At 42.2% G+C, this 24618-nt stretch overlaps 1 protein-coding gene across 15 annotated transcripts in view; it reads left to right on the forward strand.

Moving 5' to 3' along the window:
- The first annotated feature begins 395 nt into the window (after nt 1-395).
- The window catches only part of caska (calcium/calmodulin-dependent serine protein kinase a), a 158017-nt gene continuing 133794 nt past the window's right edge, over nt 396-24618 (forward strand). For 8 of the 15 annotated variants that reach the window (XM_084908984.1, XM_084908978.1, XM_084908981.1 and 5 more), the window contains exon 1: nt 397-1253. In XM_084908984.1, coding sequence (XP_084765110.1) covers nt 1195-1253 — 59 coding nt within the window. In that variant the 5' untranslated portion in view covers nt 397-1194. Of the gene's footprint in view, nt 1254-1339; nt 1845-24618 lie in introns of those variants that run through there. The other 7 variants (XM_084908974.1, XM_084908975.1, XM_084908977.1 and 4 more) reach the window with 2 other exon arrangements.

Here is a 24618-nt window from a genome sequence, read left to right on the forward strand (position 1 = left end):
AGGCTCAGCCTGGACAACTAGGGAAAAAAGTTTGATTTTTTTTTTTTTTTAGATGAAAATTTGTTTCAAAAATAGTTGCTGATTATTCTTTGACATAATTTTTTTTTAGCTTTATGTACCTTTAATCATTAAAGAAAAAAGTCAGGCGTGACTTCTTGAATACTCAACTTAAATACTACACTTCCTAACATTTGCGAACATTCTTCATTCATACTACTCGCTTCCGGGTGGGAACTCCATTGAAAAAGTCCAGAGGAAACTGCGGGTTTAGAGAAATCTTTACGGCGCCACCGGTCCGCCATATTGGCTCAAAGCCTATTAACCTGACAGGGGAACCGTGAGGAAAGGCTTGGCGCCAAGATGGAGGATAAGGGAGCAGTTTCATAACTCCCCTGTAGGAGGAGCTTGGTTTTCTGGAAGCTCTGTAGAGCTGAGCGTCCGGGCCAAACGGGCGATAGTGGGAAGAAATAAAAGGTAAACCAGAGGCTGCAAAGTCTTGTCAAGCCGAGGTAAAAGACGAGGAGTGCGACGCGCGTGGTTTTGTACGCCAAGGACTTGAACCAGGTCGTCCGTTACACTACAAGAGGACTCTGTGTATATGCGCGCGCACACCCCCGAAAACACTGAAGAGTAAACCCGCAGCTGTTTGGGATGTGAAGATAACCGTAACCCACCTGGTTCAGCGCTGTAACCCGAACCTGATGCACAACACTGCCTCACCGGCTCGTTTCGCCCTCTGTCAGCACAACACTGAAAACGGTGACCATGTCTGCGTCGTTACGGGGATTGTCACGCTGGTGAAGTAGTTTACTATGTTGTTTGACAACCCTGTGAGGTTTGCTTTTTGAAACGGGGGGGCACGATACCGGTAAAGGCGGGGCAGAGCCCTGGAATACGCAGATCTTCCCTGTGCCGGTTCACTCGCAGCGGGGGATTTTTATTTTTTGGGGGGAAGCGGGTACAGGGGGGTCGACGAAGGAGGCAACAACTGGGATTTGGAAACCTTTCTTTGCAACTCTTTTCCGACTTACCCTGCTGCTGGCGACACGAGCGGCGTTTTGTCAGTTATTCCTGACACTGTCGTCTGCCCGTAGCACTCCTTTTAGGAACATAAATTGAGGTTTGGGACGCATTTCTTTTTCTTTTGGTGGGGGGGTGGGGGGTGGATAATTTTTCCCCAACCGGGGTCGGACTATGGCGGACGACGACATTCTCTTTGAAGATGTGTACGAGCTCTGCGAGGTCATCGGCAAGTAAGTGTTGCTCTGCTGCTTTTTTTGTTGTTGTCATTTTGCAGTTTTTCTCGTTGGCTTTCCGATTGCCCCCCTCTGATGTTCCTGAAGATCTGGCACACGCGCTTATGCACGCGCAGCCTGAAGCGTCCCCGCGCGCGCCCACAACAAGCGTGGCAATATTTGTGTAGGAACTAATGGCGAGTCCTTGGTCATCAGAAGTGAACGTAAACAGACCCTAATCCTACTTTTGCGCCCTATGTAGCACTATATCGTTCTACAGAGGCGCAAGCCTCCCCCGAAACAACTTATCACGGGAGATGTAATTGTCTCTTTATGATGGCACGAGCTCATAACACCAAGTTTTATCGCCCTTATTCCCAGATGAAGCTAAAGAGCCGTTGTGCCTGCGTGGGTTGTGTGTTACAGTTGCCCATACACGCACTACTTGGCTACGCGGCTGTGCTTTGACTTGGTGGCACTTGTCAACTTGCTGCAGAGATTAAAGGGCAGGGCACACACCATCCATGAGTCATGCTGTCCGCACATCTGGCGAGCGTTAGTGACCGAAGGTCTAATCCAGACTACTTGGGAGTAACATTCCCTGCACGGGTAAGCTGATAGCAGTGCATGCATTTTGGGAATGTTTTTGCACAGAGAAGCTGTATTTCTAATTACCCTTCTGAGGAATGGGATCCAATATTTAAGAGCCGTTATGCTCACACTATATTAATAAAAACTGCGAGGCTTTTGTTGCATCTTCTGGGACTGTTACAGTCGCAGTATAAATGAGCAATAAGACTACTTTAAACTCTCAAGATAATATTTTCGTTGTTAAATGTGGCTGGAATTTCACAAAGTTTGGTGTAATTACTTTTGTGTAATCCTGTTTGGCTGCAACAGAGCTGGGTATATCATTAACCGTTATCCCTGTAATTATAATCTGTTGCAAACCAAGCAGAATGTATTGATGGTATCAGTGTGTGAAGGCAGGTGTGGCTGTGAATGTTTCCATGCTGCTGTTGAAATTACTAATAACCAGCTCTACCCACCAAATAGATGGTCTGGTTCTTTCTTTTCCTCCTCCAATCTAACAATCTGGATTCTGTAGTCCTTAACCTTCATGGTCTTTCAGTTTCGCTTGTCTTAATGGCTGCAGCACTTGAAAGCATGCCTGGGGCTTCCCAACTTGTCATTGCAGCGCTTCATAAAGGAACTGAGGATGGTAAGAGAAGAGAAGCGGTTGCTTTGTTTTGTTGAGTAGTGGGAATCTGAGGGGAAAAACTGTTTCTGCTCTGAATAACTGAATAACTGAGTGTGTCATCCAAACGTCTGTTGCTGAATGAAGCACTTCATTGGGCGCACAAACAGAAGCTCCGTGTGAATCAGTTGCTTGGCAGGCCCAGGCAGATGTAGTCAGTCAGTCATGGCAGGGCTGACTGGTTATGGGACTTCTGCTGTGTCACAGAGATGGTTGGCTGTGTGACGGGGTGATAAGACCTGCAGCGCATGCACTACATGTTTAGGCAAGCCTGAAAACACCGTGTGTGTTCTCTTTATCCCCATACAGTCACAAGCAATTTCTTTCTCTCTCACTCACTACACCCCCCCCCCCCCCCCCCCCCCCCCCAAAAAAAAAAAAAAAAAATCCTCCTGTCCTGATGTAAAAAATACAATCATTAAAAATCTTGAGCCAGGATCTGAGACAAGCGGCTTTGAGTCAGCCGCACATAGACACACTCGCCCCAGTTTTGCAAAGCGCAGCCCTTCCTTAGTGTTTCGGACAGTCTGTGATTTACAGTTTGCATGAGGAGAGAGAGCGGCCCTTTTATCAGCCGACCTGCTGTTCTCCGTGTGGAGGGCTGCTGCAGCCACAGCTTCTTTTTAAGTCTCCACTGAAGCACCAATTGCGGCTTGTCATCCTGAAAGAGACGGGCTTGACCGGAGGAAAACCCAACCAGATGACGACACCGCAGTCAGCAAAGGCATGACTTTTAAAAAGCCTGACACCCTGGATGCTCGTGTGTGTGTGTTTTCGGCAGGGTTAGACCCACATACTGGTGGATTCAGGCCTAAAAATAGACTATTCTGAATTGTGCTCGGATAACACTGTGTGTCCCAGATCGTGTGCTTTGTTAGGTTTAGGGATGGTCTGGAAAACGTGCATTGTTTGAAGAAAATTTTGTACCACGCTTGTATTTCATTTTATTTTTTTTCTTAAGCATGCTGACCTCGGACAAAAGCCTGTCACCCACGCGTGCGTGAGTGCATTGTGTGTACATCTGTCTTGTTGCTGTCACATTGATCCCGCCTTCTGTGCTACTGCATCCTGAGGCATAAAAACAAAAGGAGGGGGTAAATAGAGATGTTTGGGGCTGGAAGACGAGAAGGAGCGGAGGAAATTTGGGTTGGAAGATGAGAAAACAGAGGCTGCGTTGGAGATGGGATGAGTGAGGGAGCAGGCGAGGGCAGGGGCACAGTAGACGGAGGCAGTCCATTAGTTTGAGTCACACATTAAGAGACATCCTGTGCCTTCGGGCCATGCTCTTTTCGAGTTCATCCTTGGAAGAAGTTGTCCGTGTGTGCCTGTGTTTCTCATGGCAGGGGGCATAACACAGCAGTGTGCATAAAGCAATGGTCTCCAAAGAAGAGGCTGTTTACCATTGTTCTGTTTTTTTAAATGCAGCTCTAAACTGTACTGCAGTTAATGCTCGATGACAACAGAAACATGCTAATTTCAATGCATCCAGCCTATGATGTCATGCTGTAGCTGCACGGTGTGGTCTGCGCTGTATTAACAGCACCGATGCCACAGTCACAGGCCATTGAGAGTTTATGCAGCGAACCATAGGGTGTGTGTGCTCTGACATCTCCTCTGTTAATGAAGCCCGAAACAGGAGCTAATATTACCCAGCTGAATGGATCAATGGGCTTCCTGTCCTGAATATTTGGCCTTGCTGTGGATTCAACAGTGGATATTGTTCTAGAACATACATCACCGTGGAGCCGATCCGCTCCACTGTGAATAAAACAAATTACCCTCCATTTGCATACCTCATAGCCTAGGAGGACACTCGGGGGTGCTGTACAAAGCCTGAATGTCATTATAACTCTCAGCCCAAGGAGGTGTGTGTTAAAGTGTGTGTGTGTTTGGTGCCTGTTGTCAATTCTTGCAGTCGTGTGGTCTTATGTGTCCTTTTTTTAAAAAGAGGTGACAGGGAGTTTTAGCCCTAAGGCCTGGCTCCATCTCCTGTGCCATTCACCTCATGGAGTGAAGTGCCACTGCTCTGTAACCCACAGGGAATGAAATACCTGCTAGTTCACTGTTTTACTGGAGACCTTTTCTTCTTCATTTGGAAGGAATTATGGTAATAACAAGGAGGTCTGGTAAGTCTCCCTTGTCCTTGCGCTTTCCTCCAACTAACCAGATTACTTAATTACATATTTTAGAGGTTGTGTTTTGTGGATTTTTTCCCCACATTACCCGTGTTAATTAAGCATGTGCAATGCTGACCTAGATCAGGACAGACCCATTCCCTACAGGAGTTGAGTTGTTCGCGGTCTTGTGGTTGGTTTTGTTAAGTGGTTACAATTGTGGCTAGCTTCTGCTAGCTAATGTTGAGAATGACCGGTGGGCAGTATTAGTGTGGATCAATGAATTGGCCAGAAGGGTATGACAAAGAAACGAACACAGTCATGGCACTGCAAGGCCCATGGGCTATGAGTCAGTAGGTCAAACGCTGCTTTGTTTACATTGTCAGAAAAATTGCATTTCAAAAGGCATCCTTCTAATAATGGGAATTAATGGCACTTGGGTTCACAGTTCAAAGATTATTCCCCCAAAGTAAAAAAAAAAAAAAAAAAAAATGCTTGTATTACTGTTGACATGCTTCCCAACACAACAGCTATTTGCTATGTGTCACTTCATTGAGTTTAAGTTATTGAGTGAGACATTAAGACCTGTGTTTGAAGCATATTAATAGAATAATTTGACAAAAACTGAACTGCTGTGCAGTGCAGGCAATCCAAGGAGTTTACGGCCAAGCTTTCGCAGGTGAAATTCGAGCGTTTAATTCTTTTAGTTGGCTTTAATTAGAAGTTGTCTTTGTTGAGGATTCCAGTTGCATAGTCCAGAGAGAAATGGGTGATGCCACAGTTGCTTTCCCCCCCCCACAGGGTGTTTGCTGTGACTGTTCTTTAGCACCTTTTCTATAAATCCATTTTAATTGGGAGACAACAAAAGGTAGAGAATAACATCAAATTACCAAAAAAGGTCATTTTGACAATTTTTAAATAATGTGTCAACAGTAATGGTTGTGACTGAATTGGGACCATGGCCTTGTGGGAATACATTCATAGTGTTGTCTCCAGGGCCTATGCCTGCTGCACTGTTTGTGTGTATATGCAGGCAGCTTGTATTATGTGATCTTTGCCTCTTTGTCGGGTTTTGGAGGGAAATATCTGCTGAAAGGCTGGTTCCCGCATGCACAATTAAACATAGATGATTTAACAGAGATCTTGCTCTGAACCACTAAAACATTTATCTGTCTTCATCAAGCTGGGGAAAACACCCTTAGCAGATCCTAGCAGCTCTACATGTGCAGCCCTATGTAAATAAAACTACATTTGCTATCTTGTTGAAACCACCCTCACAAGAACAAGGTTTCTTGATGTCACACAATGGCTGCCTCCTGGAGAATGCCTAGTTTGTGGTCACAGGTATGGCTTTCACACTGCAATGTAGAATTTCTTCGAGTGGTATTCCTCTGTTTGAGAGTAAAGGAAACACTGATGGGGGTGAACAACATTTGATGAATATTTGAAATGCCCTCAGCCTAATGACCTGAATCTTAGGACACCAAGTACCACCAATAGCTGCCCACTTTAAAGTGGATTGGATAGATTCTTATCTGTTGCCCCACTCTGAAAATATGAATGGATCTTGCATATTTCAGTGTTGCATTCCAGGCTTGTTTCTAAAAATAAATAAATAAATAAAAATGCTTTTTTAGGGTAGACACAACCTATTCTCTACTAAACACTCAGTCTGACAGGCATGGATGGAGTCACAGGTTCATTTTAGGTTAAATACAGATGTTTTTTCATGTCACTGGGGTGTCATGTATGCATAGCAGTACTTTAGTGCAGCATAAATGAAGCTGTTTTCTAGGGACCTCTTTGTACTTCTTGATTTCCAGATGTTTGCATAGTGGGAAGAAAAAAAAAACATGCCACCTGACCTTTTTACTAATAGAGCAATCAGTCATGATCTTGAGATGACACGAAAGAGAGGCCTGTTTTAATGTGGTCACTTTCACTGTTGTCAGATTGCAGGAGTATTTCACTTTCCTTAGCAGTTGCTTTTAGGACTAAAACATTCATACAGGCTCATCCTTCTGCCGTGGCTTGAAATTTGGATTGAAGATCTCAAATGTTTCTATAACTCTTGGCTCCTGGCTCACTTTACAAGTGACAGCGATCTCTCATGGTAGCATGTTCTGCCTGGAAATGGTCTAAAATGGGAATTTAAACTTGCTGTCAACAGTTATTTAATTTGCTTGGCTTCAAAACATTGGATAATTTCCTTAGTAGAAAGACGTGTGTTTATCATCACAGACACTGGTATTCAAGAAGGAGGATGATCATTTTCAGTGCAGTAAGTGCCTAGATTTTGCACACATTTCTAAGGTAAACTCCTTTTCTTGCTTTCCATATTCCCTAGTTTGTGTCTTTTCTTCATTCTGGAAGGATCAGCTGTCTTAGGGTGTATCACTATAACCCCAATACCAAAAAACCTGGGACATTGTGCATTCTGTTTTTAATTTACATTTTGAAAAATGTAATATAGAAAACATCAAATGTTTGAACTGATAAAAATGTACAATTTGAAATTGATGGCAGCAACATGTCTCAAAGTTGGGAACAGTTTTACACTTTGCCTCTGTTCCAGTCTTTTGTTACTCCTGTCCCAACTTTTGAGATGTTGCTGTCATCAGATTCAAAGCAAACTAATATTTATCATGTAATAGTAAATATTGGATTTGATATGTTTTCTGTGTTTTATTGTAAATAACATAAGGGTTTTGAGATTTGCAGTTCTGTTTTTATTTACATTTTAAACGCTGTCCATTTATTGGACTTGGGGTTGTATATTCATAGGCTGTGTTCACACTCGTAAAAGAACGCGTTGAAGAGCCTGTTTAAGTGCCAAAACATGCTGGTTTGAAAGAAGTCTAGTCGGAGCCACCAAGTCAATAACCATTCACATAACAGACACTTTTACCTCCCGTGGGGAAAAATGAACTGTTCTTACTGCAGTCAGCCAGCTTTTTCTCACAAAGAAGAAGTAGACCATAATCTACCAGCCTCCAGTGATTTAAAAATAATTTTACCTGGCAGAACACAGAAGTTGTTCATTTGCTGCTGCCTTGATTGGACAGTTATTTTGTGGTATTTTATAATGGGTGATTTTTGACCCCAAACGAATGCAATAAAATCTAAAAGTCCCACAAAGCAAACAAGCAACCCCCATTTTCTGAGGGGTGAAAATGTCAACTTTTGGTTGTAGTCTGATGCTGAAAACAGCAATTTTTTAACATGCTTCCAGAAGCCAGTAAACTATCAAGTTAGAGCTCTTATTCATTGATGGGCAACGTTATCTCTCTCGCAAAAGAACTTTGAAAACAAGTTTGAGGCACAGAGGTACTTGCATAAACCTTTACTAAGAAAAGATGCACGTATCAGTATAAATGATATAATCCAATTCTGTATCCTATTTGAAAATAATGATACAATTTAAAGCATTGAGCAGTATTGGCCTGGAACTCCGTAGGTAATTGCTGGTTGCAAATTGTTTGACTTTTGGAGTGATGAGGATTGTTTTTACATATTGTGAAAGGGTTTAATATTCTTGGTAAGCATGCCGACCTAATCAGCTCCAGTCTGGTAGGAGTATCCACAGAAAATCAAACAGTTAAGTCACAATTAAAGACAGTGTAGAAAACACTGGTCACTGTTTTTTAGCTTGATGGGACGCCTGTACCTAACAGACATATTGCACAGAAAATAGTTGCATTGAATAGAATAGCTTTTTATTTATTTTGCCACTTTGCAAAAAATAAATGTTTAGACTCTTACGTCAGTAAAACCGTTTTAGCATCAGCACCATAATATTCCATGCTCTCTCTCTGGACATGGGCATAAACCTCATGACCAGATTTGAAGAATTCACAAATAATAATAATAATAATAATGATAATAATAATCTGACTTTCAATGAATATTTAACAGTAAATTAAAAAAAACCCTGCTATACTAGCAGGAAGTTGTTGTAAAGCGATTTATGTTTAGTTGAGAGAGGGCCCTCAGTGTTCAACCAGCTGTCTTGTCCCTCATACCTGCCCTGAGTCCCAGATGAAGGGCACTGAAGCATGGCAGGCAGTGCACACAGTCACATAAGACGTACCCACCAGTTAACATGTGCACTGTTTTGTATGTGTGAGCACATGTGCCTCCAAGTCAGGAGTTTGCGGTCACAGCAGGTTTCTGTTGGCTAACAAGGCTAAAGTGCCTTCATTAATGCATTATTAATGCAATATCATTCAGCTGACCCGCATGTCCGAATACCCTCCCACAGAGCTTTCGTGTGTGTATAATTAGGTTTAACAGCAGGTTATAACACACAAAGGTTCATTTACAGAGGTGATGACATTCTTTGGAGTTACCAAAAGCTGCTGATGCAGTAAGTGATATTTCAGAGCTTTACCTTCACATCCTTTCTTTTGTTTCGGGTTTATTTTCGCTGCCCTCGTGTCAGTGTTGGGACCTCCTCAGTCTAAACCAGTTTCCATACCGTATGCCAAAGCACACACTGTCACCCGAGTTACAGCTGAGCCTGAAGGAAAATAAAACACCCACCTTGTAACACACAGGGAAAAGGCATTTCTGCTGTTTTTTGTAGGAGTAGCAGAAAACGGTGTTCATTCTTTGAACCAGCACAGACTATCAGAAGCTACTGGCTCAAAAATGTGTTTACTGGTTTCTTGCAGCAGCCAAATGAGAGCTGTGCCTAAATCAGAAAAACTGCTGGGCTTAATGTCTGCCATGTGCTCTCAGTGACAGTTGGTCCTGTTTGTTCAGTGGAGGAGGAAGGAGGAAAAAAAATGTAGGAAGAGAGAGGTTAGACTTACACACTCGAAGCGGGAACCCTCCTGTGCTAAAGATGGTTTGCAGATGTTGAGAGACTTTGCAGTGATTTCATCTGTGTTCACTTTCATCTCTTTCATATATGACACAAAAACACAAAATTTACCTGTTGCATAATTCAGGCTAAGATGTAGTGTTTTGCCACACAAAGAAAAATTGCACAAGCTGAGGACAGTTACAAACAGAGGTCACAAATAACAGGTCTGCATTATGTGTTTACTTTCTGGGAGACATAACAAGAATCACAAGAACCTGGAATGTGTGCTGTGTCTGTGATATAATGAGAGCTGAGAGGTAGAGCTGTGCTGGTCACGATGTAAAGCTGTGCTACTGCTGTGTTTAAGTACCTCATAGTGTCTTAGCATGCATATTAAAGGAGCTCAGAGTCATGTGATGTGCTCAAATATCGTGGTTCTGGTTAGGATTATAGCAAAACTAACCAAACTATTTTTGTCAAGGTTCAAGTATTAGGGGGATTACTTAAGGGAACAGTGTAGGGTGTGTGTGTGTGTGTGGGGGGGGCAGCTTGGGAGAGATGATTGTGCAAAGGTTTTGGATTGTATTGGAGAGAGAATAGTAGATGCTAACATTTCCTGTGGAACTGAAGTGTATTTGTGGCAGGGGCTTCTTGTGCAAAGGCATATTGTTGCTTTATTAAATAAATTCATGAATGATATGTGTACATCATGACAATAACAGAGTAATAATCAGCAACTCCCTCTCCACTCAGTTCATTATTCTGTTGATGGATTCCAACTCTGTCCTCTCAAATTGTGAGAAGGACTGCAGAACTTGTGTTGCTCTGTAGCCTCAGTAAGCCAGTCCGTGCTCACTGCAGATTCTGCTTGGAGTGGTCTGTTTATTTCACAGTGGACTTGTAGAGAAGAACAAAACCTACACTCTATCTGCAGTCCACAGTTGGAGAGCTTTGTCCAAACATGGCTCAAAAGACTCTGGAGAGTAGCTGACATCAATGACCACTCAAAATAACATTGTAGATGAGCTAAATAAAACTTTGACAGTATTGCTGATAGATTAAAAAGTAAGATTTTTGTTTAAACCTCTTTATTTGTATCATCCACTAATATACTTCCAACTGTTTTATCAGCATTAAACAAAAATACAGACATGCTGAAAGACTAAGAAGGCTGCGGACATTTGGCCCTTTAGCACACATACTGTAATTTTACACTCGGTGTGATATCAGAATTGAACACCATCTTTAGATAAGTGGTCGTATGAATTTGCACTGAAAAAGAACTGGACCTAGGGTGGATCCCCAAGGCTTGCCAGGCTCAGTTGCAGCAAACTGCTGAAAACTTTGTCAAGTGCACGGCAATTTCTGTTAGATGGATAGAAGTCAAACTGTTTCCTGCCTTAAGGCTTTCTCTTCTTAGTGGCAGGCCCGTGGTTGATGGAGACGGACATGAAAGCCTGCTGATATACTGCTGTTATACATGAGGTTTTTTTCCCCCTGCTGTATTCAGCTAATGCTCTATAAGTGTTTCTATAGAGCTACATGACTAGAAACAAGGATTACTCATTAACTTTACGGTTAAATATCAGCCCACTTTGCTCCTTATGTGCTTTCTGTCTCTCAGATCCTTCTGTTCTTCACACTGTCTCTCTGATGGCTGTGTGCAAAATACAGGTTTATTTAATTAACCTCTATTTAACGAGGCAGGTCTATTAAGAAGAAATTTATACTTCCAAGTCAGGTGGAAAACATTTGCATTTCTCTTCTTCAGTGAGCTAGTGCTGTGTTGATTCATTTAAATGTACTGTGTGTCTCAACACTTAACAGGATAGAAGTGGTGGTTCATATATCTGTTGTAAAGTGAAACAGAAAAAGCAGTTGCTAAATGGCTGAATTGTAAACAAAGAATTACAGGGCTGCACCTTAGTGTAGGAATGACCTTTGGCAACTGATAATTCATTCTTTGTTGGATCACTGTTGATCAAACAAACTCAGATCCACCTTTTATATGTGTTTGAGTTTCATTTAAGATGAATGTCCCAGGCGAGCATATATTGGCATAAATTCAGTATTTTGACAAGGGTTGAGACCAAGTTTATCATTTAAATGTGTTTCCTTAATAAGCAGGAGAGTGGCCATGAATTTCTTTTTAAATCATTTGAATAGTCAATGTTTTTAAAAAAACAAACAAACAAACAAAAAAACTGGGAGAGTTTTTACCTTCACAGGTGGGATGTAACACTTCCACCAGAAGGTGGTGATTAGTGTACCTACAAAGCCCCAATCAACAATAAGAAAAGAAAGTGAATTTGCTCTCACTACCAGGCCTCGGGAAAGCTCACGTACACACAGGAAAAACATGGAAGACCAAATACTGCTGCAAAAGTTTAGAAATTCATTCAGAAAATTACTCAACGTTCAAAGCACCTGGTAAAGCTAGCTCATTGCAGGTCTGCCACTATTATGTGTAGTCAGATCCTGGAGTCTGTTAGTCTGACACATAATTCTTTACAAACCTATAAAGACTTCTAGGCTCTAACAAGTTACTACTCCATTAAAACTGTTAATTGGACAAACACACACAGAGCTACCTTGCTTTGCTGCCCTGGGGGATGAGTATGAATTTGTGTCTAAGATCTACATAGCCGTTAGTTAAAACATTAGCATTTACCATTCAGATCAACCGATTTTCACTTCATATTTGATTTAGTGATGGGCCTTGTCACATGAAGCTGGTTGTGTTTACTTTAGTGCATCCAGTTGTTCCAGCATCTGGCTTAAATGCCAATTTAATTTGTTTACATTGTAGCCGATTCATACCTGACTACACACACGCACACACACACACACGCCTGTATAGCTACAAGCTGTGTTTGTGTTGTATGTGCAGCATGTTCACATGCCTGTGCTCTGTGACTGCATGTGCAGTCAGATGAGTCTGATACATTCTGATGGTGGCCCCAGTGTAAATGAGAATAGATGAGCTCCATTTATTTCATTCAATTAGTCTGTGTTGTTTCTGTGTTTAACATGCTTTTGTCTGAATGGTAATAATGGGCACCTGAAAGAGGAAGTGCTTGTGTGGTTGGAAGAATGAGAAACCCTGATCACACTCTTGCCACTCTGCCACCCAAACAATGGTGGATATTGATTAGATGAACATTGAAGATGAAAGTTGACTTGAAATGCACAGACAAAAAGGAGGCAGGATACTTTGCCAGAACTGCTTGTCAGACGGTACCTTTAAAACCACCCTGCTCTCACATCTATTTCCATATCAGATCAGAGGAGAATTGGGGGTCTATTCAACCACACATCCACACCGGCCTCACATTGTGTTAAACCAGATATGAAGAGTAGACTGCTTAAAACCAAAGAACATAAATATTCAAGAACTCCTGCTCTTTGGACTTTTGTTCTATTTCTACTTCATAGAGGAAGTTTATAATGACTGGGTTCTGTTTAACCACATCCCCAAAATGTGCATTTTATAGGGTAAATTTTTTTCTTCTACAAAATGTCATTATGTTTTTAACAGAAAGGGTCAATACAATTGATAGTATCAAGGATGTTATGGATGAATGTCATTCTGCATTAGGGATAATACTGCTCATTAGGGCATGTGTCACTTTGATTTCACATATTAAAACAAAAACAACTTTTTATAAATACATAAGTTTCTGTTTTGATTTCTCTATTCTTCTAATGGTTGTTTTATTTATCATTTGACAAAAGGTGCCATCAAAGAAACTATGTATAAATCTATAATGATTACCTCCTCACCATGCTGTTGAGTACGGCTTTCATGAATCACCTTGAATTCCAATACTTGGAAACGCCTTTATATATGCACGTTCATAAACACTCTAATTTTCCCACTGGACATCACCCTGCACCCGTTGACCTGTTGTAGCCCATGGCTGTGGTGTAGTTTAAATTTAAGTTTAAATATTTATAATGGTGGAAGATGACGTGGTTGTCAGGCACAGGCAATGAATATTACATCTTTAGATTTCAGCGTGTGTCTGTTTTATTCAGCTGGCTGTATATTGGGAAGATGTTTAGCAGTCAGCTGCTGAATGTGGCTGCACCCACAGAAATCGGAAGAAAATGAAAAGAAACAAGATGGATGAGAAAGAGATGAAGGTAAAGTGATAATGCGTAGGTTAGGAGGCTTTTAATATTTGGAGGAGCAGCAATGTGGAGGGTCTTAACGGGCTGCAGCCACATTTAGCATGGGGTGTTATGGCTGTGTTGACATATTGTCTGACAGATGGGTGACACATGCTCAGTGTCCCAGCCCCATTGTAACTACAAGGGGGACTTGGTATCAGAGGCACAGAGCAAGACTTGCTGAAGGGAGCCTGGTGGAAAACCACATTGTCTTACTTCAAGCTGCCACAATCTCACAGTACAGTGCACAATTAGCACCTTAGTTGCCCCTTTATCTGGCTTCCTGCTCAGTGTCTCTGCTCACAGGTAAAATGCCATTTCAAAATCAGTAAATCCTCAAAAGCCAACAAGTGTGCACTGGCAGCATGTTTCCTGTTTTCTGTCTTTGTGCTTTATATGTAAAAATCGCTGAACCACAAAATAATACTACTCTGGAAAGTCCAAACTCTGGTGTCATATTTGCATCAGTCTCGTCTGTCTCCTTTCAAGATGGTCAGCCTCGAGTTTGAGTAGTAGGTGGCATGATTCAGCTGTCCCACTCGGGATGATAAATGGATTATCAGGAAGCTCTATTCTCTTCCTACCTAAAAGCCACGTGATGTGTACTGAACCACACGTACACCAGCACTCCACGCACCGTGGGCTCTCTGACTCTTTTGTGTCACTCCCACTGCTGCCCTTGTGTGGTGTCTCAGCTCTTATTTGTTCCCTTTTTCTCTGTCTGTCAGTAGCTTAAATGGAGCTGTCATTACTCATCCCTTCCATACAAGTGCTCATATAACTCCTTGGAAAGGTGGAAAAGAACGGCACCACTGTCATTTTTTTGGCCTTCTCTGCCCTACCATCTGGAGCACGATGGGTATGCCCTGTGAGCGGGTGCGGTGAGGAAATATGCTCCAAAATATCTCTCATCTAAATCTGTCAGCTAAAGGCGCACATGCACAGCAGCATGAATGTGACAAACACTCAGTGACCGTGTTCACCTTCTCCAGGACTAGTGTGCTCTTCATTGTGAGGAGCCGGTAGTGTTAAATCACTGCTTATTTGTTCATTTTGTCCATCCATTATGGATGTGTTTGTGCTTACAGGGCGATCGTGGCTAATGAGTTGGGAGTTCGCCTTGTAATCGGAAGGTTGCTGGTTCGAGCCCCGGCTTGGACAGTCTCGGTCATTGTGTCCTTGGGCAAGACACTTCACCCGTTGCCTACTGGTGGTGGTCAGAGGGCCCGGTGGCGCCAGTGTCCGGCAGCCTCGCCTCTGTCAGTGCGCCCCAGGGTCGCTGTGGCTACAATGTAGCTTGCCATCACCAGTGTGTGAATGTGTGTGTGAATGGGTGGATGACTGGATGTGTAAAGCGCTTTGGGGTCCTTAGGGACCAGTAAAGCGCTATACAAATACAGGCCATTTACCATTACCATTACAGAGGAAATGGACTGCTAGAGATTCTCATTCACACACATTCTCAAATATTTGCCCTCTCTTCCAGCCTCTGACTATACCTCCTAGTTGTTTGCTGCTGGGGCTGGTTGAGCGGGAGTGATGAGAGACTCAGTTGAGATCAGGTGAACTCTGGAAGAATGAGTCATTGATGGGAGGAGGAGTGGGGAGGAGGATGCCTGCGTGAGGCATGATTACACCAGCTTGTTCTCTGGTCGAGGACAGCAGTGTTGCAGCTGCCTTTAAATCACCTGCTGAGATGAGAGAGGGAGTGTTAGCTAGTGTTATCATCATGGATTTTAAGGAATACTGCCATTATAACTATAAGATTAAGATTATGAAACAATACAATTGCTATAATATAAATCTAATCAGTGGTGTAAAGTATAATTGGGCCATACCTTGGCACCATGGGACAGGGTGCGCATGCAAACGCTGCTCAGCCAGGGTTCAAACCAAGAAACTTCTTGCTCTAATACTTCTTTCTAGTCCACAGAGTTCGTGTGAAGGATGCATATGCATGTTTTTTTTGTTTTGTTTCCCCCCCCCCCCCCATTTATTTAACGGGTTACACTAAAGTAGTGGGTAGTAATTGAAAGGCAGGGGGGTACAACCGGAAAGCTGAAGCCCCTTTTCCATTAGTACCTACTCGGATCAACTCGTCTTGGTTTGCCAAGGTTTTCAGAGTTTTCCATTAGGTCAAAGTGCCTTGTACCAGATGCAGTCTTAGTACCTGCTTGCCCGGGGTTCCGAGCAATCTGAGCAGGTACTCATATGTGACAGCATCAGACTGCATGCCACCGATTGGCTGGTCAGTAGCATCACTCAGTAAGTCATGAGAACGTCTCATTTACGAATTAGGAAATTTTTTAAAAAAAATTACGCCTTTTTTTTATAAACCCGGCAACGCGGGAAATGGCTAAAAAAAACCCTATGCTGTATTCCCCGAGTCTGACAAAAAGCCACAGACCGAGCAGCTGGAGTAATCATGCTTCGACGTCCACCTTTTCTTCTTGTTCGTGTCGCATATTAATTACATCGTGGGATGTTTGGACGTGTTCCTATGATGACAACCATGGACGTCAGGTTGTACCGGAGGAAAACCATTCGATCCAAGTCGTGGCGAGGCGATCCGAGTAGGTTGTAATGGAAAAGGGGCTTTAATGACCAAATCCACCTATTTCTATTTGTGTTTATGGGCCCCAAACCTTCTTAAAAGGAAGCTTTTTTTCCAAACATAAGGACATCAGTCCATAAAAAAAATATGCCATGTTTAAATAGACAGAAGCTTCTTCACTCACACCTCTGGCAGAGCAGTTCATCTGCCAATAAGGTAGTTGGTAGGTCAATCCCTGGCTGCTCCAGCCAAAGTCTCCTTGGGCAAGATACTGAACCCTGAGTTGCTCCTGATGCGTTCATCAGTGTGAATGTGTGGAGCACATAGAAAGAAGTGCTTGTATGAATGCAAATGGTCTGATTCTTATATAGCGCTTTTTTACTCTCCCAGAGCACTCAAAGCGCTCTATACAACATGCCACATTCACCCAATCACACCCATTTACACAAGCACTTTCTTCTAAGCTAAGCTTCAGTGCTTCCTACCTAACATTCATACTCTGATGCATGCATCGAAGAGCAACTTGGGGGTTAGTATCTTGCCCAAGGATACTTGGCATGCAGACTAGTGCTCGAGTAGAGTAGAACAGTGCTATATAACAACCAGGCCATCTACCATTTACCACATACAGCTGTCCAGCACTGGATTAAGGGAGTCTGTGTCCAATTGTGTGTCACATCCACATTAGCTGCCAGCTGTGCAGATGTGAGAAGGGGCCCAAGATTTCGACCCCCTTCAGTGCTTCTTTCTTCCTCGACAACAACAGTTTTAGCAAACTTTAATGTGAACAGCTGAACACTACAGTACAAATAACTTCCAGGAAACAGCAGGCCAAGCTAAGCACTAATACTGGCTCTTGCTGTGCTTAGTGCAACTTTACAGAGGGAACTGACTGCTGTGTTTTAGTCAAAACAAGAAAAAAAACCCCCCAAAAAGCTGAAATGCTGCTGTTGAATGAAGTCTTCAGATCCATTTCCCAGCTCCAACGTGTTCTCAGTTTTGCATCTCTGGTCTGAAACTACCCATAGAAAAACTGAGCCTGCAATTCAGAAATGATTTTATTTTCCTTCCACCAAGTGGATGCAGCTGGAACTGCTATTTATAGACAATGTGCAATGAATGACTGCACACATGTGGTAGGCTGCTTCATTTTGTTGCCTCTTCCCAACATGTGCAACAACAGAAAAAGTGATGGGTTTAGCTATACTGGGAGAGTGCCTGCTCATAGACTGTGTAACCCAGGAGCTAACATTTCCAGATGTTCCCTGCAGACGTCACATGCAGGCAGTTGGAGAATTACTGTGATGAAGGGAGGACAGAGCTAAGGATACACTCAGCTTTCTGAGAACCGCTCATCTAAGCATGAGTGAGTGACTGAAGTGATTTGTCATGGGAAATGGCAGAAATAACTAAAATGCAAATATCTCCAGCTGTCTTTGTGAGAAGCAGTTTAAGATTTGGACCATTAAATTATGGAACTATATAAAAGTTCATGCTCACACTGGTGCTGCCAATATATAATGTGGTATTACCTGTGTTGGTAAGCTAATATTAACTGCTTGCAAATTTAAATTGGGCACAATGGGCACTGCTCCCCCCCATGGATTTCCTGAAAAGCTCTGAACTCACCTCTGCCAAAGCATCTGACCGAGCGGTGCTCCTGGCTTGTTGTGCGAGTGTGTTCCTGGCACATGCTCAGCTGGTGTCAGGTAAACATACTGAGGACTGGCATTTGAACTGAGAGGAGCACATGCTGTTTAAACACTTTGCTTCTTTACAAGCCCTCTGTTTGGTAAACAAACATCGCACATTCCTGAGTCCGCTGTCACACACATGCACATGCATACACATACACACACACATACGCACATTCTCACTTACATGCTCACAAACTCCATATGGTTGGCCAGACAGTAAGGCAGGGTTTTTGCTCATCTCTCAGTAGCGCCTTTTCTGCCATATGTGTGTGTGTGTGTTTGATAAAGCACTGGAGGAGGAAGAAGTGTGTGCTTGTGCAGGCTGATGTCTGTGGCTTGGGTTTGTCCCCAGTCATGCCCCACTGTGTGATAGTGTTTACACATTGAGCCAATATATGTAATTGTATCTAAATAGCGCTCAGCTATATTCTCATTTCTGCGTAAAACAGTTGACGCCTTAGGCCCTAAACTTACAGGAAGGCCCACGCTTCTGTGTAGACTGTGACCTTCAAGGTTCTGTGAAATTATGCACATTGAAATACTGTTGAGAAAACGTTCTCACATCCTCACATTTGCACATTCATACAGTTTCACTGCATGACATTACTTAACACAAATTAAGAAAAGACCTGCAGGGGGGGCATTCACAGTTTTTCATCTCTTTTCTGTCTTTCTGGTTTTCCCTTTCTCATCCCACTGTTCTTTAAAAAAAAAAAAGCAATAGTAAATGATGCAATGATGATGTAGACACTGAAATTAAAGGAAGGTCTTCTGCTGCTGTTGATAAAATGGAAAAGATGCAGATGTCCGTGTAGCCAGAGATAAAAGTGGGGTTGTCTTTAAATGCTGCAGTAACTCAGTGAGCACAGGAATAATAACCAAGCAGCTTGGATGGCAAGGAGTTGATGAAGAAATCAGTGATTCATGTATCACAAACTGCACAAATATCCTATGTCTCTGAGATTTGTTGTCATGTTTGCTGCAGACAGTAGCAGTCTTCACTTCACCTGGCACTTTCAGGCAACCTGCAACCTGCCGTCCTGTCCCACCTGTCAAAACTCCTTAAGTGTCTGGGATTGGCCTGTGGCAGATGAGCTGACATCTATCTGTCACAGTCTCCCTCACACTAACACACTGGAGATATTGTTAACTCTACACTGGGCACCTGTGACACTTGGAAGTGCTCTTGCAGGTCACAGAGATTTTATTAACGCTTTGGAAATATGGGTTTGAATTAAAGGGTCCTTTGCTGATCTAGCAGCTTGGCGTGAGTTGGGTTAGACTCAGCTTCCTTCTTTTTTGTTCCAATCAGACTCAGTCACCTTATGGAGGGAAATGTAAGTTCATTAGCTCTCATTAACTTTAACAAGGCCCGCCTTCAGGATTCTGAGATCATGTGCTCCATTCTGGCAAAAACTGGCCTAAATAGTCTCTTTAAACATCTGTTCGTTCCCCTCTTCCACTTGCTCATCAGCACTACTTCATGTTTAGCCATTAAACTTCAGGAGTTTTTCAAAAAATGTCAAACAGAATTACCCAGAGTCCAACCAAAATGTTTTAGCCACAGTTATGTAACACAGAGGAAAATTAAGGCAGCAAATCCTCAGGTTTGATGAGCTGCAGCCAGAGAACGAGGTGCATTTTTCTTGATTAGTGACTCAATTAACTGAGTAATTTTAAGAAGTACAGCAACCACTGCACTAACTGAGTAATGGCCTGTTCATTTGAAAAATAAAGAGGAAAAATCACTGCATTCATTATGTTGTTTCCCTATTTAGTGTTTCTGTTGTCAGGCAACTGAACCAGCATAAAACACTTAATTTAATCATGGCATGTTAATACCTCTTAATCGCACTGAAGGGCAATTGTTGCTCTGGGACACACATTACTGTTTGGTGATTGCCAAGCAGCAACTTTAGGAGCTGGAAAGTTAAACCAGCTCTGAATTGATAAATACAGTTAGCCAGACTAACCAGGCTAGACTGGCTTTAGCTGAAGCTTGGCACCCCACCTTGTTCAAATATGTTTAGTTCTTGCTAAAAAACAAACAAACAAACAAACAAATGGGGGGCAAATGTCATCAGTGTTTTTGTTTTTCCACCCTGTTGGGTATTTTTGAACAGCTCTGATTACCGTAATTGTCGGGCTATAAGCCGCTACTTTTTGCACAAGCTTTGAACCCTGCGGCTTTTAGTCAGGTGCGGATTTTCTATGGATTGTCCATGATTTTTGTCATATCGTAAGACGATTTGTTTTGTTTGTTCCGCCGTTGTACGGAACTACGTTGCCTGGCGGAAGGGCATGTGATCAGACACACAGTATCGGGGTTCAAGAGTGGTATGTTGGTCACACGTCCATCCGCCAGGCAACATAGTGCCGTACAAGTAGCGCGAAAAACAAACTTCAAAGCAGCGCTACGCGTTCAGCGGGAGGCGTGGATGACGAGCGGCGATAAACTTGCGAAAAGCAAGTTATGCTCAACTCCACAGGTGGAATCTGACAGCGTGGAAAAGTGTGAAAACATCCATGATCACCAACGGATTTCGAAGGGCTGACCTGGTGCATCACGGAGAGGAGGACACCGCCACGGCCCTTCAGAGGGTGTTCGACTCTGACACTGACAACGAGGATTTCTTTGGTTTTGAAAGTGACAACGAAGGAAAGAAGCTGAGAGTGGCTGACGTAGCCATCCTGAGCCTGTTCGTTTCCGACACTGGAGAAGAGGACTTTGGTGGTTTTAGTGCGCAGGAAGATGGTGGTGAATGACTGACTTTTCTTCTTGTTAAAGCTGTGTCACTGCACCTGAGCCTAAAAGGTAGGCCGAATCTATTTTTCTGGTGTGCTGTAGGTTATTGTTATGTACTACATTTGTTACTCATTTATGAAGCACAGTGCATGTTTCGTACTTGTAATTACCGCTACTTGTACATATACCTAAAAAGTTATCCAAATATGTACCCCTAATTTGTTTTTCAAAATATTAATAAAAGTGATGTGTCTCCAAACAGCCATCTCTTTCCTGACAATTCCCTTTGTGCATATTCTCTTACATATGATAAGTTAACATTGAAACACCTGCGGCTTTTAGTCAGGTGCGGCTAATGTATGTACAGAACAGGATTTTCCCCTGATTTTAGCTTGTGCGGCTAATATTCAGGTGCGCTTTGTAGTCCGGGAAATACATGTAGAAACTGCTGGCTTACTACGGACCTACATGCATTTTGATTTTGTGTGGAAGTCTGTGGGGTGGACTGTGAGAAGAAAATTGACCAACTCTTAGTATTAATATTTGTCTTTGTGTGGTCACTTGGCTGTGTGAAGTATGTATGTGAAAGACTCGGCACTATTGTCCCAGCTGAGCGTCGACACCACAGGGTGTAAACTGCTCTCTTTCACTAAAGTAGCCAGAGAGAAGAAGCAGAGTGCTTGGGTTTGTGTGCATGTGTAATCATGTGAGTGTAAGTTGGTGTCACCCTGCCTTATGCAAGGCGTATGTGGTCTGTGTGTGTTTGAGGGGGTGTATGTTCATATATGTGGGCTAATCTTAGCTTTAGCTTTGGATTAAGAGTAATAAGCACATGGTGAGTCCCCCTGGACATGGCTGAGGAGCTACAACAAGCTATACACCAAGAGGCAGACCTCCGTAGCATGAAAATTTCACCTAAACATTTAAAGGCATCCAAATAATTAAGGAGTCGTACATACGAGCATTCAGTCACCAGACCTCAATGTGAATTGTTAGCTATTTTGGATGGGCATGTTGGCAACAGTCTTTGGTAATCGCCACCATAATTAAAACGTAAAATGATGATGATCCTTGCTCCAATAAGGTTCCAGAAACTTTTTTTCGAAAGCACTTTCCAGCCCTAACATCATTTATAAAGACACTCTGTGTTGTTTTTTCCTTTTTAATTAGCTAGCAGTTGTGTGTCAATCTTTAAAACATCATTGCACTTGTATTTAATTTAAGAAAATTTAAAATAACCCATGATATCTCCAGCAGTGACACTTTCTGCCTTTAGCAAGCTTGCAGAGTAAAAAAAGTCGTGTACTGCACCTTTTTCTGCTGAATTTGCTGCGAACAGGTGGGTGTCATGTGTTCTGTGTCCTGCACTCTCTATCCACCATCACATAAGCTGAATCAAGAGTGTACCTGAATAAAAGCTAGTATTTCCAGTAGTCAGACTGAGTCAGAAACTGGCAGGCTGTGTGCTACAGGTGAGAAAAGAGAAAACTTTTTACCCTGTCCAGTTCTCCTAAAATTGTGAAAATGCCTGGGAAAAAAGATTGCTTACAGGCTTTCTACTCATTTTTCTGGCTGCAAAGTTTGAAAAGGGGCTGTTGTGTCCACATCAAAGTGCTTATGAAGAAATAAAATTTAATATTGAACAGAAGTGGGTTCAGCTCATTGGTGCGGGCCTCCATGACAGTCCCAGTTTCTTATGTACTTTCTTAGGGAAATATTATTTGTCCACCCAAATAGGCCTTTCTTCATTTCACTTGCTGTTTATTACTAAACATTTAAATTTGTTAAATGATGAAATGAGAAATGCTACACATGCTAATGTATTGATATAATTAAAAAATAATTGTACTCAAACTGATGTAAAGTGTATTAAAATGGGTTTGAACAGGGCAAAAAAAAAAAAAAAAGCGTGCACGTTGCACTAGTATATAGTATATTTAAAAAGAACAAAAAGTCAAATGAATATATAGAAAATACAATACAAGAGCACATAATGTTTAGTATTGGCAAACCTTCCAGGCACCTTTTAATGGCATCAGTTGGAGAATCAGCACCACCAGGTCACAGTAGTGTGTAGAACTGCACTGTTACTTGCCAATTTCCTCAAAATTCTGCTTTTTGATAAATATTTGAAAATTAGGATACCTCTGCTTTAATTGCAAAACATAAATAAAGATGAGAGATGCCCAGAAATGTTGATATACACATTATTTCTGGTCATCCTTTTAAATCTGGCCTGTAATTGTCACAGTTGCACAAATTAGTTTAGACTTGTTGTGGTGGTGTGTGCCTGAACGGTATAATTTTCTAAACAGCATTGCTACTGTTATTAAGCTATTTTCTGAATAACCTCAGAGCACTTATTGAGCCCTGCTGCTGTTATGGAGCACCATTTTTGATTAATGACAAACGGAAACAAAAGCTCCATCCACAGTAATAAATTGCAGCTTCAAGTGGGAGGAATCCACAGTAATGTCTGGCCATACGTCTGTGCAGGCAGTGAAAACGGGAGACAAAGCCGCTGATAATTATTCATTTCAAATGAGCGGTGAGAGACGAGCGGTGACATTTAGCAGGAAACGCTTTAGAAAAACAAAGAAAAGGCAGATGGCAGGCTTGCACTCGTAGCCAGTAACAAATGGAGCTTTTGCCAGAACTGCAGAATGCAAAGTGGACTGTCCAAGGTAGGAAGTGCCAAAGAAATGATGTCACCACAGACTGATAAAAATCAGAGAAAAATTTAAATGTTCCTCGACCATCCACAAGGATTTTAAGTAAAAGTATAAAAATTTTTAATTTATAAACCTTTAGAAATGAACACATTGGTATAAAACAAAACATTTGAAAGTCAGGCATATTTAAAAATGTGAAGAAATTAAATAATAAAAGCAAAGAAATGCAATGCATTAGCAAAGTATTTACACCCCTTCAATTTTTGCATTTTCCATGTTGCAGCCTGTTTCTAAATTAATTAAATATTTAAATGTTGTTCCATTCCTTGCTGAAAACCTGTCAATTAGGTGCTGTTTTGCACACTTCAGACAGGAATTTTGTGTCTTTTATGGATGAGAATTTTCTGTCCATGATGTTGTAGTGCTGCAGTAATGTTGACTATGGAAGTTTCTCCCATCTTCAGTGTCCCTGGAGCTCAGCCAGAACGGCCATTGAACTGTTGATCATTTCTCTTACTGAGGCCCTCTGGATGGCTAGATGGATGAATGCATTTATTTTCTCGATTTATGTCATATCATGTTTCTGTAATGTTTTCTATTAAATATATAAGCTTCTGAGGAAACCTGTTATTTTTATTTCCAATATTTTTATTTTTAATTTTTTGTGAACTCCACCAGAGTAGCAGTAAAAAATAATGCTTATTTACATTACCCTTTTTGCTGACATCATACCGACAGAAACGATGTTTAGAGCAGTCTGAAGCGTAAGGATTAGTTGTGAACGCACTGACTTGTTTAATGTGAGCAGCACCAACTGCATCTGTCTGTCAGTCTGCCTGTCTATAACACAGTGGGAGTAACTGATGAGAAACTGAACCTCGTTACAGTTTCATCATCAACACTGAGCAGCTTCTCTTGTCATTACCATCTAATCCTTTGACCCTGCCATAGCTTGAAGGAGTGAGTGGGCTTTGGGTTGTACCGAAGCTTTCACACTCCCACAGATGGTGAAACAAGAACAATGGTAAAGGTCAGAACTTTTCTTTTCACTCATAGGTCCTGCTAGGGTGGTCAGAGGCCGAGGCACTTCGGTGTGTTTATAGTGTAGAGAAGCTTGTTCGTTGAGACAGGGGCTGTAACCACAATGCACTAAGGATCAGAGATGGCCTTTACAAGCACACAGGAACTTATTGTGGTCCAGAGAAAGGCTTTGCTCATAGCTTTCTGCTGAGTGTCGAGTTCCTCACCTCTGATGAATACACACACAGACACGCACCCATTTTCTCTCGGACTGCGCTCTCAGACAATTGACCGTGTTACATAGATTTTGTGTATTCTGTGTGGAGTGCTGATTGGGCCCGG

Source organism: Perissodus microlepis, chromosome 16 (assembly GCF_051167445.1).
Source record: "Perissodus microlepis isolate ML-2025 ecotype Zambia chromosome 16, ASM5116744v1, whole genome shotgun sequence".
In the NCBI taxonomy this organism is placed as follows: domain Eukaryota; kingdom Metazoa; phylum Chordata; class Actinopteri; order Cichliformes; family Cichlidae; genus Perissodus; species Perissodus microlepis.